General features: G+C 45.9%; 1 protein-coding gene across 1 annotated transcript in view; it reads right to left on the reverse strand.

The window, feature by feature from the left end:
* Nucleotides 1-525: 525 nt before the first annotated feature.
* The window catches only part of LOC310692635 (uncharacterized protein), a 62,453-nt gene continuing 47,386 nt past the window's right edge, over nt 526-15,592 (reverse strand). Inside the window, exons 44-57 of the mRNA XM_083473581.1 lie at nt 15,325-15,428; nt 14,918-15,036; nt 14,336-14,494; nt 13,087-13,295; nt 11,689-11,792; nt 11,419-11,537; nt 10,857-11,030; nt 9,486-9,688; nt 8,373-8,476; nt 7,661-7,779; nt 3,536-3,706; nt 2,506-2,753; nt 1,910-2,016; nt 526-1,741 (exon numbers count right to left, since the gene is read on the reverse strand). Coding sequence (XP_083329707.1) covers nt 786-1,741; nt 1,910-2,016; nt 2,506-2,753; nt 3,536-3,706; nt 7,661-7,779; nt 8,373-8,476; nt 9,486-9,688; nt 10,857-11,030; nt 11,419-11,537; nt 11,689-11,792; nt 13,087-13,295; nt 14,336-14,494; nt 14,918-15,036; nt 15,325-15,428 — 2,896 coding nt within the window. The 3' untranslated portion in view covers nt 526-785. The remainder of the gene's footprint in view (nt 1,742-1,909; nt 2,017-2,505; nt 2,754-3,535; nt 3,707-7,660; nt 7,780-8,372; nt 8,477-9,485; nt 9,689-10,856; nt 11,031-11,418; nt 11,538-11,688; nt 11,793-13,086; nt 13,296-14,335; nt 14,495-14,917; nt 15,037-15,324; nt 15,429-15,592) is intronic.

The following is a 15,592-nucleotide window of genomic DNA, read 5'->3' on the forward strand; positions in this document are numbered from 1 at the left end:
GCTGAACTGCCTAACATTAACTCGCTATGTGGGCTGAACTCTTTTAGGGGTCAGGGGAGAGGAACAGAATGGTGGAGGAGGCACCCAGCAATGTCCAGCTGCTTTTCCACACTGAGATGTTCAGAAATAAGGAATGTTCAGCAATAAATATTAAATAGTAGATGATAGAGCTTCCACCATACCCTTCTTTCTACTCCTACTAAGGAAAATAAGATTTATGAAGAAAAGAAGGGGCAATGCTTTCTACAGAAGCCACACATGGTCCTCTTTTCACATAACAACCTACATCTTTATTTGGGGTTGCCATAAGGCCAGAATTTCCCAGACATGCACGGAATATTGCAGTTGACAGCAATGTCTGGACGAAAATCGTGGAAATGTCCTGGAAAATCCAGATATATGGCAGCCCATGTTGGCAGTGTCATTTTTGCCAATTTTCCATAAGATTTTACAAAAAAAAAAAAAGCTCAACAACTTTTCTGTCCAGATCTTCACTGTTTGAAATATGGTAATCCCATTTTGTACAAATTTCTCGGTAATGTGAAGCTAGAAGGATACCAGAATACTTTGATGTGCACCATTGGCTGGACGGACGATTTATTGCATGATAAATATATTCTGTGTAATCAAACACAACAAATTCAAGATTCCAGAGTAGCAGGATGCTAGAAAACTGCTATCAGTTATCTGGAAAGACACTGACTGATACACAACACTGTAGTCTGATTCCAAAGAGTGTCTGTTATTTAGGCAAATTTGCAGGTGGGTTGTGAAACAGAGGTGCACTATGGGGAAATGGTTACAATAAAGCAAGGGAGGAGAAGGCAGGTGAAAAAAAGGACTGGGTGAGTCCATGCATATGCAGGGGCACCTCCAGAGACATTTCCAGGGTTGTGAGTTGTATTGCCAGCAGCGACAGAAGTTGCTCCCGGAATACTCTGACTGTATGCTGTATCCCTTCCAGGAACGGGAGCTGTAGTTCTTCCAGGAATGTTGCTGTTTGAGCTTCCATGAACTGAAGTTTCAGTAGCTCCCGGTATGTGAGTTGCAGAACCACCAGGGATGTTGCTTGTTGCTCCACTAGGGAGGTCAATTGCACCACCACCAGTGGTGTTGCCTGTTGCTCCTACAGAGATGTGAGTTGCAGCAGCATGAGGAGGTTTGCTTGTTTCTCCACCACGGATGTTGGTTGCAGAACCACCAGGGATGTTGCTTGTTGCTCCACCAGGGACTTGAGTTGAGGCTCCTCTAGTAACGTTGTTGGTTGGGCCTCCAGGGATGTGAGTTGTGCCACCACCAGGGATGGTACCTGTGGAATTTCCAGGGATGTGGCCCGTAGCACTCTCAGGGCTGTGTGTTGTAGGAGGAGCAGGGACACTGCTTGTGGTGCTTCTTGTGACGTCAGGGGTATTGCCTATGGCACTTCCAAGGGTGGGACTGGTAGTCTGTCTCGAAGTGCAAGATGCAGACCATCCAGTCATCCAACCTGTGTTGCCTCCTGGGTGGAGAGTTCGGGCACTGCCAGAGATGCCTCCAGCCTCTCTCCCAGGGAAGAGGGTTGAAGCACCTCCCTGGATGGCCCCTGTGGCAGCTGCAGGGACCTCAGTTGGAAGAATGGTGGCATCTCCAGGACTGCGAGACGCAGATTGCCCAGGGGCATCACCTGTGACATTTGCAACGTTCTGAGTTTTGGCACCTCCAGGGGGGTGATTTGCCGTTCTTTCAGGGATTTGTGTTGCTGCTGCAAATGGAAAGAGAGGAAGTATCAGTTTGGGAGCATGTCAGCTAAGAGGACCAACAATCTGACTTTCTACGTTCTGCTCACTTTTCTTCTTTGTTTTGGTTGCTAAGAAGGGAATGCCACCCTCAGACTGAAGGAAGACCCTCCCCCTTAGTAATGAAAGGTTACCTGTGGGTTTGGGTTGATGATCACCCAGGAGGCAAAGGCTTTTGACCTCTGCAAGTTCTTCCTGCCGTTTAGTAAGGCTGGGGTGAAGTGCGACGATCTCCTTCATTCTGTGATTAAAAAATAAGTTTTGAAGCAGCAGTGAGGTATTTTTTTAGAGTGGGACCTTTTGAGCAACATTCTAGGAGGCTCTGTTCAGAAATTTATCTATTCCCCCCTCGTTCATTCATTCATTCATTCATTCATTCTCTCTCTCTCTCTTTCTCTCTGTCCTATCATTTACAACAACATTCAAGGTGATATGATATAGGGGTGGATGAATCTGTCAATGTTGGTTTCTCTCAATTTCTCATTTTTTCTCCAGTCTTAAGTTCCACCCCATCAGTTTGCAATATTTGTTTTTAAAAGTCCTCATGAAAATTGATAAGTGTTTTAGTGCTTATGACTCCTAGTTTTTGTACTCAGTCTTGCCCCATATGCACATTTTTACAAGCCATCCTTTCTTCTGCATTTCTGAATGTTATTTTCAGTAATAGATGCCTTTTCTTTCTTTTTTTGCACACTTTCCCCCCACCCATATTATGCCACCTCTGACTTACGTGGAATGGAAGAGTTCACATGTTGCCTTGGAGGATGACTGGGGGTGGCGGGATGTCCCCAGAGTCGGTAGGAAGTTGGAGAGCAAAAGGTGGTAGACTTCATTCCACTGAGAGGAGTCCATTGAACCTCCTCCTTTCTTGAGGAAGAGAAATACATTGTCCAAAAGCTCTTGCTGGATTTCAGGGCTGAGAGCAGCCAGTGGGGAAGGTCCTTGACACATAGACAAGATTTCTGCGGGCTTGTAGCTCTGCGTGGAAGACACAGGGATGAAAGAAGTGGGCTTCACAACAGTCCAGAGAAAGAAAGAGCTTTCAGGATTTCTGTAGGGTGTGCCAGTGGTATTCTTAGGCTCAACAGACTTCCTTCACAAAACATATCAAGAGATATGACTGCAGGGAGGGAGCTGGATTTCACAAGCCCATTCCACTAGATTACACGTTAATGGAAAGCACAAAATAGAGCCTATCGGCAGATCCACACCATACATTTAAAGCACATTGGACATACATTGAAGAACTCAAGAACAGCTTACTGGATCAGGCCAATGGCCCATCTAGTCTAGCATGCTGTTCTCACAGTGACAAACCAGATGCCCGTTGGAAACCCGCAACAGGATCTGAGCACAAGAGCACTGTCCCCTCCTGTGGCTACATCTAAAGTACATCACTCCTTCCCCCCACAAGAATCCTGGGAACTATAGTCCCACCTCACAGAGCTACAATTCCCAGCACCCTATCAACTACAGTTCCCAGGATTCTTTGGGGAAAGACACATGCTTTAAATATGCATTAAAGATGTTTTAATGCACGGTGTGGATCTGTCCTGTGTTTGGCTATGAGATGCTCTTCAGTGGCATGCACCAGCAAATTGTGTAGAAGTCATCCAAAACAGGCACAAAACGGAACACTGTCTTATCAAGGAGAGGTATCAGAAAGTTGGAACAGGTAGATCAAGTGAGACTGTGGCCAAGGAAATAGATTTTAGCACATCACAAAATGGCATGGGAACCGCCACCGCCCCCAACCTTACCTTGCAGGGAGGGCCTTTGAGCCTGGACAAATATTCATGGAGCGAGCCATAGTTTTTAAAGTTCTTCACGACCCCAAGAGCCAGGCTGGCCAGGGTGGAGTTGTGCAACATCTGGGCAATGACAGTTAAGTCGGCTGCTTGGGCTGGGCTGAGGGCAGAAGGGTTCTCCATCTGTGGATTAATTATAAGGAATTACTGTAGGAAGACTGGAAGCTTTGGAAATAGACTGGTTTGCTTGGGACCACTTCTGGCAAGACCCATTTCATTTCCAGAGGAGGTCTGGCTACCTCTGATACTTCATCTGGACTTCATCCAAAGTGGATGTGCACCCCTAGTCTGCATCATTTCCTATGCAATCCGTTTTCACTTGTGTCTATTCACCCGGTCAAATGCCATTTATCAAATTTTGTGCCAGGCTTTGTCTTACCTGAAGGCTTCCATTATTCCCAGTGGTGATGGTGCCCTGGAACACACCAGGCATGGGAGATGGGTATGGGCCATTTAAGATAATTATTATATAAGTAATGAGGGTGTGTGTCTGTATCAAATTCCAGGTTACATACAAAGCTGCCTTATATTAACTCAGGGCAATGGTCCATCTGGCTCAGTACAATCAACAATGACTGGCAGAGGCTCTCAGGATTTTAAACAGGCGTCTTTCTCAGCTCTACCTGGAGATGCTGGTGATCCAACCTGGGCCCTTTGGCATGCAAAGCAGGTGCTCTGCAACTGAGGTGTGCTTCTTTCCCTACTGCCTGGTGTCATGACTGGTTGGACACAGAGGAATGGTGGGAGGAACCAGCTGAGGCTCAGAACCCAGGGATTGCTGGTGAGACGACGATAAGTGGACACAGGGAGGAGAAGAAGAAGACTGGAAGGAGGAAGTGTTGAAAGCTGAAGAGGTAACAGGGCTTAGTAAGTCTGTGGCAGAGGAGTCCAGAACTGGAGGCTGGAGAGGAGGGAGGCCAAGAGGCAGAGAAGAGTCTGGCATGTATGTCTTCCCCTCCTGCTGCAACGAGTTCCCTTGCCCCTTGGTCTCCCAGAACAAGAAGAAGCATTAAAAGGATGATGAGAAGTTAGCTTCATGCAGGTGCAATCTCCAATTGCTTGGGGGAAACCCTGGAGAGGAAGGGACTTAAGCAGCTGTGGGGAGGTGGGGACCTTCAGACTCAGTGACTGCTTCATGGGAGCAAGACCTACTGAAGATGAGCTGCTGTGCTCGTTAGGCCTGACAATCCTGTGCAGATGCTGTTTTTGCTAATAAAGAGTTACTCCAACTTGCTCGGTGTGATTTATTGCTGGCTCACTCCTGTCACCCGCACACACTAGACCTCTTCCTAGTAATCAGGCTGCCCTTGAATGTGTACAAAAATTCAGATTCTTAGCTAGTGGCCCCGTTCTGTAAAAACACCCCACATTCTAAAAATCAGGGGGTCTTGGACTAAACGATCAGATGTCAAGGAAAATCTGGAAGCACCCTAACCATTTTTGGTATCCCATCAGTGAGAGCCTTTATAGACAGTTTACAAATTCACTCAAGGTCATGCTACCAGAGTCTGGTGCCAGCTTCAAAGCACTGTTTCGGATAGGTCAGTACGTTTCCGAGCATAATTCAAAGTGTTGGTGCTGACCTTTAAAGCCCTAAACAGCCTCGGCCCAGTATACCAGAAGGAACGTCTCCACCCCCATCATCCAGCTCTGAGGGCCTTCTGGCAGTTCCCTCCGTGCGAGAAGTGAAGCTACAGGGAACCAGGCAGAGGGCCTTCTCAGTAGTGGCGCCCGCCCTGTGGAACGCCCTCCCATCAGATGTCAAGGAAATAAACAACTATCTGACTTTTAGAAGACATCTGAAGGCAGCCCTGTTCAGGGAAGTTTTTAATGTTTGGTGTTTTATTGTGCTTTTAATTCTATTGGGAGCCACCCAGAGTGGCTGGGGAAACTCAGCCAGATGGGCAGGGTAAAAATAAATTACTACTACTACTACTACTACTACTACTATTATTATTATTATTATTATTATTATTATTATTAGCCTGGACTCTGTTGTTTTTGTATGAATACCGTTGCTTCCTTTTCCCCTTAACCCTGTGAGGTTGTTCCTACCTTGGTCCCATTTTACAGATGGGCAATTGAGACTGAGAAAGCAGCAAAGCTTGCCTACACTTTTCCTCCAACTGAGTTGTGATTGGATTTGAGAGTTGTTAGGAGACCCCCCTCAAAGAGATACAATTCTCAGCACCTTGGGGAAACTATAGTTCCCAGGATTCTTTGCAGGAAGCCATGACTGTTAAAGTGGCGTAAGAGTGCTTTAAAAGTGTGGTGTGGATGTGACCAGAACAGGTCACTATTCTGTCTGCACATCCAGCCTTGGCCACTGCTCCAGGTCTGCAATTAGGCGTGGCTTCCCTAGGTGCTATTGGTCACAACTAGCACAGCTATAAATGAACTTCACCACACCTCTATGTTTGGATTTCAGCCTAATATTGTTAACAGAGCAAATTCTGTGCAGGTCTACTCAGAAATAAACTAAGTGGAGCATACTCCCAGGTTGCAGCCTAAGAGATGTGGGGCTTCATCTACTGTCAGAATAGACACATTGAAATTAATGGAGATGATGAGCCTGAATCCAATGGGTCCAATGGGTCTAATCAGAGTAAAATTTAATTGAATGCAACCAATAAAGAATCTTCACTTTTACAAACCTATTTATGGAGTATAAATCCATTTATTCATTCCTGCTGTAGATACTGCCTACCCCACTCTCCCCCACACAAGACTGTGGCTGATAGGGGTTGTAGTCCAAAGGAGTCTGGAGGGCCACAGGTTGGCAAAAGATGCTTTTAAGTTTAGTTCAATCAGTAGCAATCAGTTGGTCGAAATGCTCAGTATCCCATGTAGGGCTGGCCTAATCAGTTCCAGTTCTTCCCCATTTCTCATTTTTCTAATCATTTTGTGTTTGTTTGTTTTAATTTTGGTTAAGCCCTTATTAAAATTCAGAAACATTTTAGTGTATATTTCTCCTAACATACACGTTTTTTATGCAGTTTTCCTTGATGGGCACATTTGTGCAAAGCAATTCCCCCTAGCATAATGCATTTTTGCATGCTATCCTTTACTCCTATATTCATTTTTAGGCCTGCGTTGCCCCATTTTTCATATATATTGCTTGGGTGGAGCACTGGATTGCAAAATCTGGAGCGGTGCAAAGTTCAAAGGATACCACTGGGTTTCTGTTAATATATTGTTGCAGAAACTGCAAGTGAAATGTGAATTGGACTGAATTTCTACTCCATCCCATGTCTGATCCCACCTTTCAGGGGCATGGGTGTGGGGTTAAAAGGACCACATTACTAATATGTGTGTGTGTGTGCGCGTGTCTGTTCTTAAAGAAAACACCACCATGAAACATACCAATTCAGCTGTTTTCAACATTATTATTATTTTATTAATTGAGCAGATCAGCAGAACCACATAATAAAGAGCGGGTAGAGAAACAATGCTCTGGATATCAGCAACCATTTCCAAAACACAGAAAAATCACGTTTGATTTAGAACCGTTGTTACATGGTTAAATACAGTGTTCTTTTTAAAATATGTAAGGAAGATATCCACCCAGAAAAAACCCTTCTTGCATAAATTTTGACAGAATTCATGGGTGATTTTCCATGTCCATACTGTCCTTGAAAACATTACACTGTCTGTGTTAAAAGTCTGTGTTTGCTTTAGAAGAAAACGCAGCGCTTCATTTTGCTGCTTCTCAGCTTAATGATGATACTCAAGCATTGAAAACTGAACCATTACGGGAGAAATTTGCTCCCCAGATTGCTACTGATTAAACTAAACACTGACCTTAGAAAGATAATTTGGTTGCCAATCAGGTTGATTTCTGAAGTATTTCCTTTCTAAAGCAAGCAGTAGTTTGAAAACTCGAGAAGAGAAGAAAGAGTGGAATATAAAGAGACTGTAGAGAACAACAATCCTTTCCCTTAAAGATATATCAGCCCCCTTTTGTCCATTTTAGGCTGGATGAAGATACTTTCATTGTTGCACAGGGCTGCTACTGTTCCCTGCAGAGGAAAGAGGTGGGGCAGCCCCCACTGGAGCACAGTGCCGTGAAAAACTTACTCCATCAAGTTCTGGGTAAAAAGCTTGAAGTTCACTCAGCTTAGCCACTGTGCAAAACTCCCCCAAATTCTTTGTCAGCCAGTCTCGGATTCCTGTAGTCCCACCATCGCACGCTGACCCTGTGGAGGCAAGAGAATGTGTCAAGCGAAGACGGACTAAAATCCACAGCTGGGTTCCTTACAAAGGATGAATTTGTGCAGAAATAATGTTGGAAGTCTATTACACCCTCCTCCTCCTTCCCTGCCCTTCTTCCAACCAACAGAACAGTTTGCCCCAAGCACTGAAGAGGTAAACTTCTGAGCAGATAAACTGTTCATAAACACTCAGCAACTGAACTAGTGGTATAATTAGGTCCACCAGGCCTCCCATTTGGCCAGTGAAACTGTTTTGGTCAAGACACCACCACCACCTGCCCACCACCTGACATCACATATCAGCTGGTTGTCAAAAGGGTTTTGCAAGTCCTGCCAATCAGCTGGTTGTTGCAGCTTTCACAGCACAGCACTTTGGCCCATGTGACTGAACTTCAAGCTATGGTGACAAAAACGGGTCACCGGTGGCATCAAATGATGAGCAGGTGAACCACCATGCTCCCCTGTCAAGCTTGGCCCACAGGGGGCAGGGGAGATAAGGATTTGTTCTGCCTGCTCGATCCATTCCCCACTCCTGTATCAGGGTGAAATTCCTAAGACCTGCCCCTTTGGCTCCTTACCTGAATCAGCAAACTGATAAGCTAAATAAGCCTTCTGGAAGTCATACACATCTTGCCTCTTCCTGGCTGATAATGTTGAGTAGAGACCATCCATCGCTTTCACACTGAGGAAGAAACACAAGCAATTCCACACATTGGCTTGAGTCGCACTTGTTTTTCCACCTATTCACCGTATTCATTTACTAGCATCCAACCTGCCCTTCCTCCAGTATAGGCCTTATCCATGACTTTCAACCATGGAAATGAAATGGAGCACCCATATTCAGAGGCAGTGCACCTCAGAGCACAAGGTGCAGAGAACAAACAATAGTTTGGGAGGGCTATAGCTTTCTCATCCTGCTTGCAACTGGCTCTGGAGTCTTTTTGGAAATAGAGGGTTGTGTTCCACTAAGTTTTACTCAGAATAGACCCAATGAGTTGAATGAACCTCAGATCATAGCTGCCAACGTTTCCCTTTTTTTAAGGGAAATTCCCTTATTCCAAATAGGATTCCTCGCAAGAAAAGGGAAAAGTTGACAGCTATGCCTCAGATAGTCATGGCCATCAATTTCAATGGGTCTCCTCTGAGTAGGACTAGCTTGGATGCAACCCAGAGTGCTGAACTAGGTGGTTTGATGAAACCAGCCTTTGTGTCCTCAACTGGGTGTAGCTGCTTCCAGGCTGTGGTTATTTTGGGGGTGGGGATTAAGAATATAAGAGCATAAGAAGAGCTCTGCTGGATCAGGCCAGTGGCCCATCTAGTCCAGCAGCCTGTTCTCAAAATGGCCACCCAGATGCCTTTGGGAAACCTGCAAACAGGACCGGACCACAAGAGCACTCTGCTCTCCTGTGATTTCTAGCAACTGGTATTCAAATTAAGGTTACTCAAGTGAAGTTGAGTGGAAGATCTTGCACAATAAACCCACTTCCCCAAATTATAGTAAAATGGAAAATGTTGGAATAACACTTGCTCAAGGCAGCAGAATCTGGTGTCCCCACAACAAATCAGGATGGATGCTCAAGATGCAGATTGTGTGGTAGCCACCAATGTGTACAAAAGGTAACCTCTGTCTGTTATCAAACTATGTGAAGGCACCTCGAAACTACTGAGGTAAATGTATGCCAGCTACTTACATGGTTTGGTAATACGGGCAAGGCATACCCAGGGGTAGCAGCTCAAGAATTGTTCCATTGACACCCGGGAGAAGGAGGCTGAGTTTCTGGAACCAAGTGTTTGTGTCTTCCAGGGAACTGGTGGCAATCTGTGGGAAAATGATCTCCGCCGATAGCATCAGCATAGTGTCCCGCACTTTGGGATTGCTCAACAAGCCACGATTCTGGAGGAAGAAGCAAGAGAAAAACCAAGGAATAAGTTCTAGGTGGAAGGAGAAGTGTTGAAGACATGTTACTATTTCTGCAGCAGGGTCTCCAGCATCCTAGAGCTACCCAAGCAGGGGAGCTTTGAAGCCATTGAGAATAAATCTTCTCACCCTTGGTGCTGATTGTAGACAATCAGAATGAAAGGAGGTGAGTGAGCCACAGAGGATTGGCTCCTAGGGTCACTCTGGAGAAGGCACACAGGAAGAAGACCAATGAATTGTTCCATATGCTCCAAAGCTCAGCATTTAGGAACACTGACAACACTAGGCACTCCAGTTTCAAGAGAATGATGTGTAAGTTCTGTTACATACAATGGAACTTCAAGGAAAACACAATCTAAGTCACTCCACATGAAGATATTGGAGCACTCCAAACCATTTGCCCAAGTAAGCGCACAGAAAATAGAAGGGCAACACATGGAGATCTGCATTGATTGTTATAATGCAACTCTAATTATTTAATAGTATAAGATTGTTGTACAATCTTAGAAGGAGGTGTGACTGTGGGTATCATGAAGGGACCTTGCACTTCTGATTTTGCAACTACACCCAAAAGGATCAACGAAATCAGCTGACAACGTTTCACACAATGGAGAACAATGGGCTAGTAATGAGAACCCTTGACAATTACAGTGCTACCTCGGGTTAAGTACTTAATTCGTTCCAGAGGTCCATACTTAACCTGAAACTGTTCTTAACCTGAAGCACCACTTTAGCTAAAGGGGCCTCCTGCTGCTGCCGCACCGCCAGAGAACAATTTCTGTTCTCATCCTGAAGCAAAGTTCTTAACCTGAAGCACCATTTCTGGGTTAGTGGAGTCTGTAACCTGAAGCGTACGTACCCTGAAGCGTGTGTAACCTGAGGTACCACTGTACATGAATTTCGAAAGTTTGTAGGAAATCGGAAAGAGTGATCTCGAGTCCCAAACATTAGGGGGGCCCCATCCTAGTGAAGGTTGTTCTACATAGCTTGAAATCCACTGCTCTGGAGTAATTTCCAGCTACCCCAAAGGTCACAGATCATGCATTCCCATTGGAGTTGACCACCAGTGCTCCAGTTACACGGCAGAAAATCACAGTCTGTCTCCAGCCCTGGAGGAAAAGTCTGTAAACAAGCTTCTGTTTACCTTCAGCACCAGGGTGTTGAATTCATCCAGGTACGTGCTGAGGAATTGCTCTGGCTCCTTCTTTCTCTGGATGGCTTGGAAGACGAGCCCCATGGCTGAGCTGCTGTAAATGGTGTGGCCTTCAGTGGACAACTGAGCCAAGGCACTGGCGGAGAAGAGGTCCAAGGAATCCACCTGCATTTGGAAACACAGAGCTGGAGTTGGATGGAAACCAGGCTCAAGCTCAGAATCCAGAACTCTTCAAACACCCCAAGCTTCCAGTCATCACTGAGCCAGTAAGGTGCAGATTAAACCACAGTTTACCAAGGTTTGGGTGACACTGGAAACTGTGGTTTTAAAAAAAGGAAGTGAAAGCTTCCAAACTCTTCCTTGAGTGAGCTTATTAAAGCTAAACTGCCCAAGGAGAGCAATGATGAAGGAGGGGCCCTTAGAGGCTTTGTGGGCACCAAGGAAAGGCCTCAAGGGCAATACATTGGTGACCTGTGAGTTAGTGTTATGCCCGAACCAGCCCAGAGTCAAGAACACCACAAATGTTAAACTCCAAAGTCTGTGCCGCTCTCACCCCACGGAAGTCGCTTTTCAATGCAGTGAAATCTGAGTAGGAGCCATAGGCAGAAAAGGGTCCAAAGAATTTGTTCAACCACTCTTGGTCCGTGGAGGCCCCCTGAGTGCAGGCAGAACCTGTGGCAAAGTCATAAAGAGGGAGAAAGAGAATTAGAAATGCAGATGCACATTTCTGAGGTTTAACATTCTGGAGAGGGTCTTCATCAGGGGTGGGTAGAAGGTAAAGTGTGCCACGGGGGGGGGGGGGAGAGGGGCTTCCTTTGTTTACCTGAATTTTGTTCTTGGAATTCAAGAATCCTCTTTATGAAGGAGAATATATCATCTGGATTTTCAAATGTGCTGTTGGCATGGTGATCATTTAAACCCTCCACTCTGCAAGATTAGGAAGGAGGTTGTAATCAAAGTAATAATAATAATAAATTTTTTTTATATCCCGCCCTCCCCAGCTGAAGCCGGGCTCAGGGTGGCTAACAACAATAAAATAATACAACATTCTAAAATCATTTCATTATAAAATTAATTCAAATCAAATTGATGGCAACCATTGGGCTAGAGTTCTGTGAAGATTGCCAAAGGAGGGAGTCATAGAATCATAGAATCATAGAAGAGTTGGAAGACACCACAAGGGCCATCGAGTCCAACCCCCTGCCAAGCAGGAAACACCATCAGAGCACTCCTGACATATGGTTGTCAAGCCTCTGCTTAAAGACCTCCAAAGTAGGAGACTCCACCACACTCCTTGGCAGCAAATTCCACTGTCGAACAGCTCTTACTGTCAGGAAGTTCTTCCTAATGTTTAGGTGGAATCTTCTTTCTTGTAGTTTGGATCCATTGCTCCGTGTCCGCTTCTCTGGAGTCAGGCTGTGCCCTGGCCAAAAGCCTGGTGGAACAGCTCTGTCTTGCAGGCCCTGCGGAAAGATGTCAAGTCCCGCAGGACCCTAGTCTCTTGTGACAGAGCGTTCCACCAGATCGGAGCCACAGCCGAAAAAGCCCTGGCTCTAGTTGAGGCCAGCCTAACCTCTCTGTGGCCTGGGACCTTCAAGATGTTTTTGTTTGAAGACCGTAAGTTCCTCTGTGGGATATACCAGGAGAGGCAGTCCCATAGGTACTAATACTCAGTTTGGAGATTCAAAAGAAGGGAGGAGTGAAGTTAGGGGGAGGCATTTTGGATCAGCAAAGCATCTTCCACTGACAACTGGGGAGGAGGCCCATCGCCCAGTGACTGGGCATCTGCTCTGCATGCAGAAAGTCCCAATTTCACTCTGCAACATCTGCAGACAGTGCTTGGAAAGACTTTCTGTCTGAAATACTGGAGAGCTGCTGCCAGCCTTCGTTGGCAATACTGAGCCAGATGAACCAATGCTCTGACTCAGTCTAAGGCAGTTTCCTAGGATAATGGGCAGAATTCAGTAGGCAGAACATCTGCTTTGCATGCAGAAGGTCCCAAGTTCAATCTCCAGGTAGGGCTAGGGGAGATTCCCACCTGAAACCCTGGGGAACAGCTGCCAGTCAGTGTAGACAATACTGAGTTAGATGACCCAACCGCCTGACTGGGAGCAATGCAGTTTTTGAGTTTCTGTGACTGTTCTCCTCACCCTTGGCTGCGCCATGCCAAATGACTCCACCATCACCCCCACCTTGGGATAGGCATAGAGTTGGTACCTACATGGCTGCCAGAGAATCACAGGACATGTCACTGGGCAGGAAGCCGAGGTTCTGGGCATCAAGACTGCTCAGGAAGAGAGGGAGCCTTTGCCCAAACCACGCAGCATAGTCCTCTGCGGTGAAGAGCTTCAGCACGCCACTCAAGTGGCAGAAGATCTCGCCAAGGATGAACCGTTTGGTCTCCAAGTTGGGCAGCTGAGTGAGCTGGTGCTTTAAGAAGAAAGCAAAAGGCACAGAAGGTACAGCGTTAGGAGGACAGGTGTGCCTAGCTAACTAACATCCTAATGTCATAGTGTATAATTTACCAGGTGCCCTCTAGATGTTGTGGACCTCAGCTCCCATCGTCAGTCAATGGGAGCTGTAGTCCAAAATATCTGGAGGAGACCATATTAGATACCCTTGGGGTAGGTGACCAGCAATAAACACAGTTAAGGAAAAGGCCCACAAATGAAATGGCACAGCACAAAACAAATCTGCAAATAAATCAGTAGACAACAGCTAAAGGCAGGCCAATAGTCATTGCTGTAAGAGGTTAATTCAACAAGATAGGCTTACCAAAGGCAGCACCAAGCAAATGGGCTTGGGGAGGAAGTTCTTGAGCTGAGGTGCCAATGCAGAGAAGGCCCTCTGTTTAGTAGCAACCTGCTTAGCCTGTTTTTCCCAACTCTCCAGAAGTTTGGGACTGCAAGTCCTATCAGCCCCAGCTGGCATGATCTATGGCTGCCATTGGCAAGCTGATGCCCTCCAGTGCTGGCTGGGGTCGATGGGAGCTGATGTCGGAAACATCTGAAGGGCAGCAGGTTGGGGAGGTTGAAGTAAGGCTGTTGGGCAATAGCCCATCACTCTAATGGAGCAACCTTCAATAGGGAGACATGTTAGCAAAGTCACTCGATTAATGCCGACAGAGTCCAGAGATAAAAGTCATGATAACACTTTACTGAGCAAAGTGAACCAGAACGATGTATAATTTGAAAAGAAATGACAGAGAGCGTTTGTCTTTCAGTTGAGGCCTTGTACAGGCCAGGGAGACATTCAACCAAACATAAAGAAGGGAAAACTCCCCCAGAACTATGCAGGCAATCAGATCACATGCTGTCTCACTGAATATCATACCACTCTTCCTGGCTGCTAAGTAACACCTCTGTTGGCTGGTTGACGTTAACACTAGTAGAATTAAGTAACAAACTGAATGAGCCCTACTGCTGCACTTTGAACAAGGCAGAGGGGAGGAAGAGGGGAGTCTTGCAAACCTGTTGGGCAGCCGCATTGAAAGCATCCATGAATTCTCCAATGTTGTGTGAATCAAGGGAGCCAAAGACCTTCCCGGCTTTCTCACTGTCGCGCAGGGCGTCACTCGCCAGTGTGTACTCAGCCAGTTGAGATGGCGTGAGTCTCGCAACTGCATCCATCTAAAGAATGAGCAAAGCTGGTTCTTAGCAAAGGAAACTGTCAGTGGAGCAGGGACAGGGGGGGTCTGTCAATTTTGTTTCCATCAGTTCCTCATTTTTACCATCTTCAGTTCTCTGCATTTTTAAAAAATTCTTAGTGCGGATTTCATCCAACAAACAGTTTTGATGAATGTGTGTGTTTGCCAAGCAATTTCCCCTAACACGATGTGTTTTTGTATGTTATTTTCTCTAATATATTCATTTCAATGCACAATTCCCCCTTAAATATGAATTCTGGTAAACGCTGGTTGGTTGGAAGAGTGTTTTCGGAACCACTGGTTGGTTGGAAGAGAGCGCTGCAAAATTCAAAGGGTTCAAATTTCAAAGGGCGGCTACGTTTCGGTTCTTGTATTGTTTTGGAAAAGGGCAAGCAAGGTCACTTACCGGGTGGAAATCTCCATTAATGGCAACCAAGTCTTTATAACTGGCTAATGAGCTGAAGGACCCAAAGTTGGCTGTTAACCATCCCAAGCTGCCCCGAGTATTCTCAGTACAGGGATCTCCTGGAATGGAAAAAAGGAAAAATCACTCTTGAAGAATCATTTCATGCATCCAGGACCCCTTTTCCTGAAAAAGTGACTCCTTGCAATATGCTATCACACTATGTTCCATTTGCACTGGGGGCATGGTACAGCTGCTATGAGTGGCGAAGGAGCAGAGGAAACAGCCTTATATGGAACTGGACCAATGGTCCACCTTTGCTTCCAGTAACAACAGCGCCCCCTGCCAGCTGGGAAGCAAGCATAGCAATTCCACCCACCTAGCAAACACCTTCTGGTTTTGACACCTACCTCCTTGAGACGTCTTGGTCATCAGGTAGCCCTTGGCAAAGTTGTAGACATCTTGGCGACTGTCTGATGACATATATCGAAAGCTGCCATCCAAACCAGCCATTCTGGGTGGGAGAGGAAGGAACAGGAGGGGAAACGTATTAAAGACTTTATAACAATTAACCTCTTGTTTGCTAATAATGATGGTGGTGGTGATTTAAACTTACTAGATTTCTTTTTTCTTACAAAAGTAACTTACGATAAGAACATGTACATTCAAACCAGTGTT

The sequence above is a fragment of the Podarcis liolepis genome (genome assembly GCF_965112155.1).
Source record: "Podarcis liolepis genome assembly, chromosome: 14".
In the NCBI taxonomy this organism is placed as follows: Eukaryota; Metazoa; Chordata; class Lepidosauria; order Squamata; family Lacertidae; genus Podarcis; species Podarcis liolepis.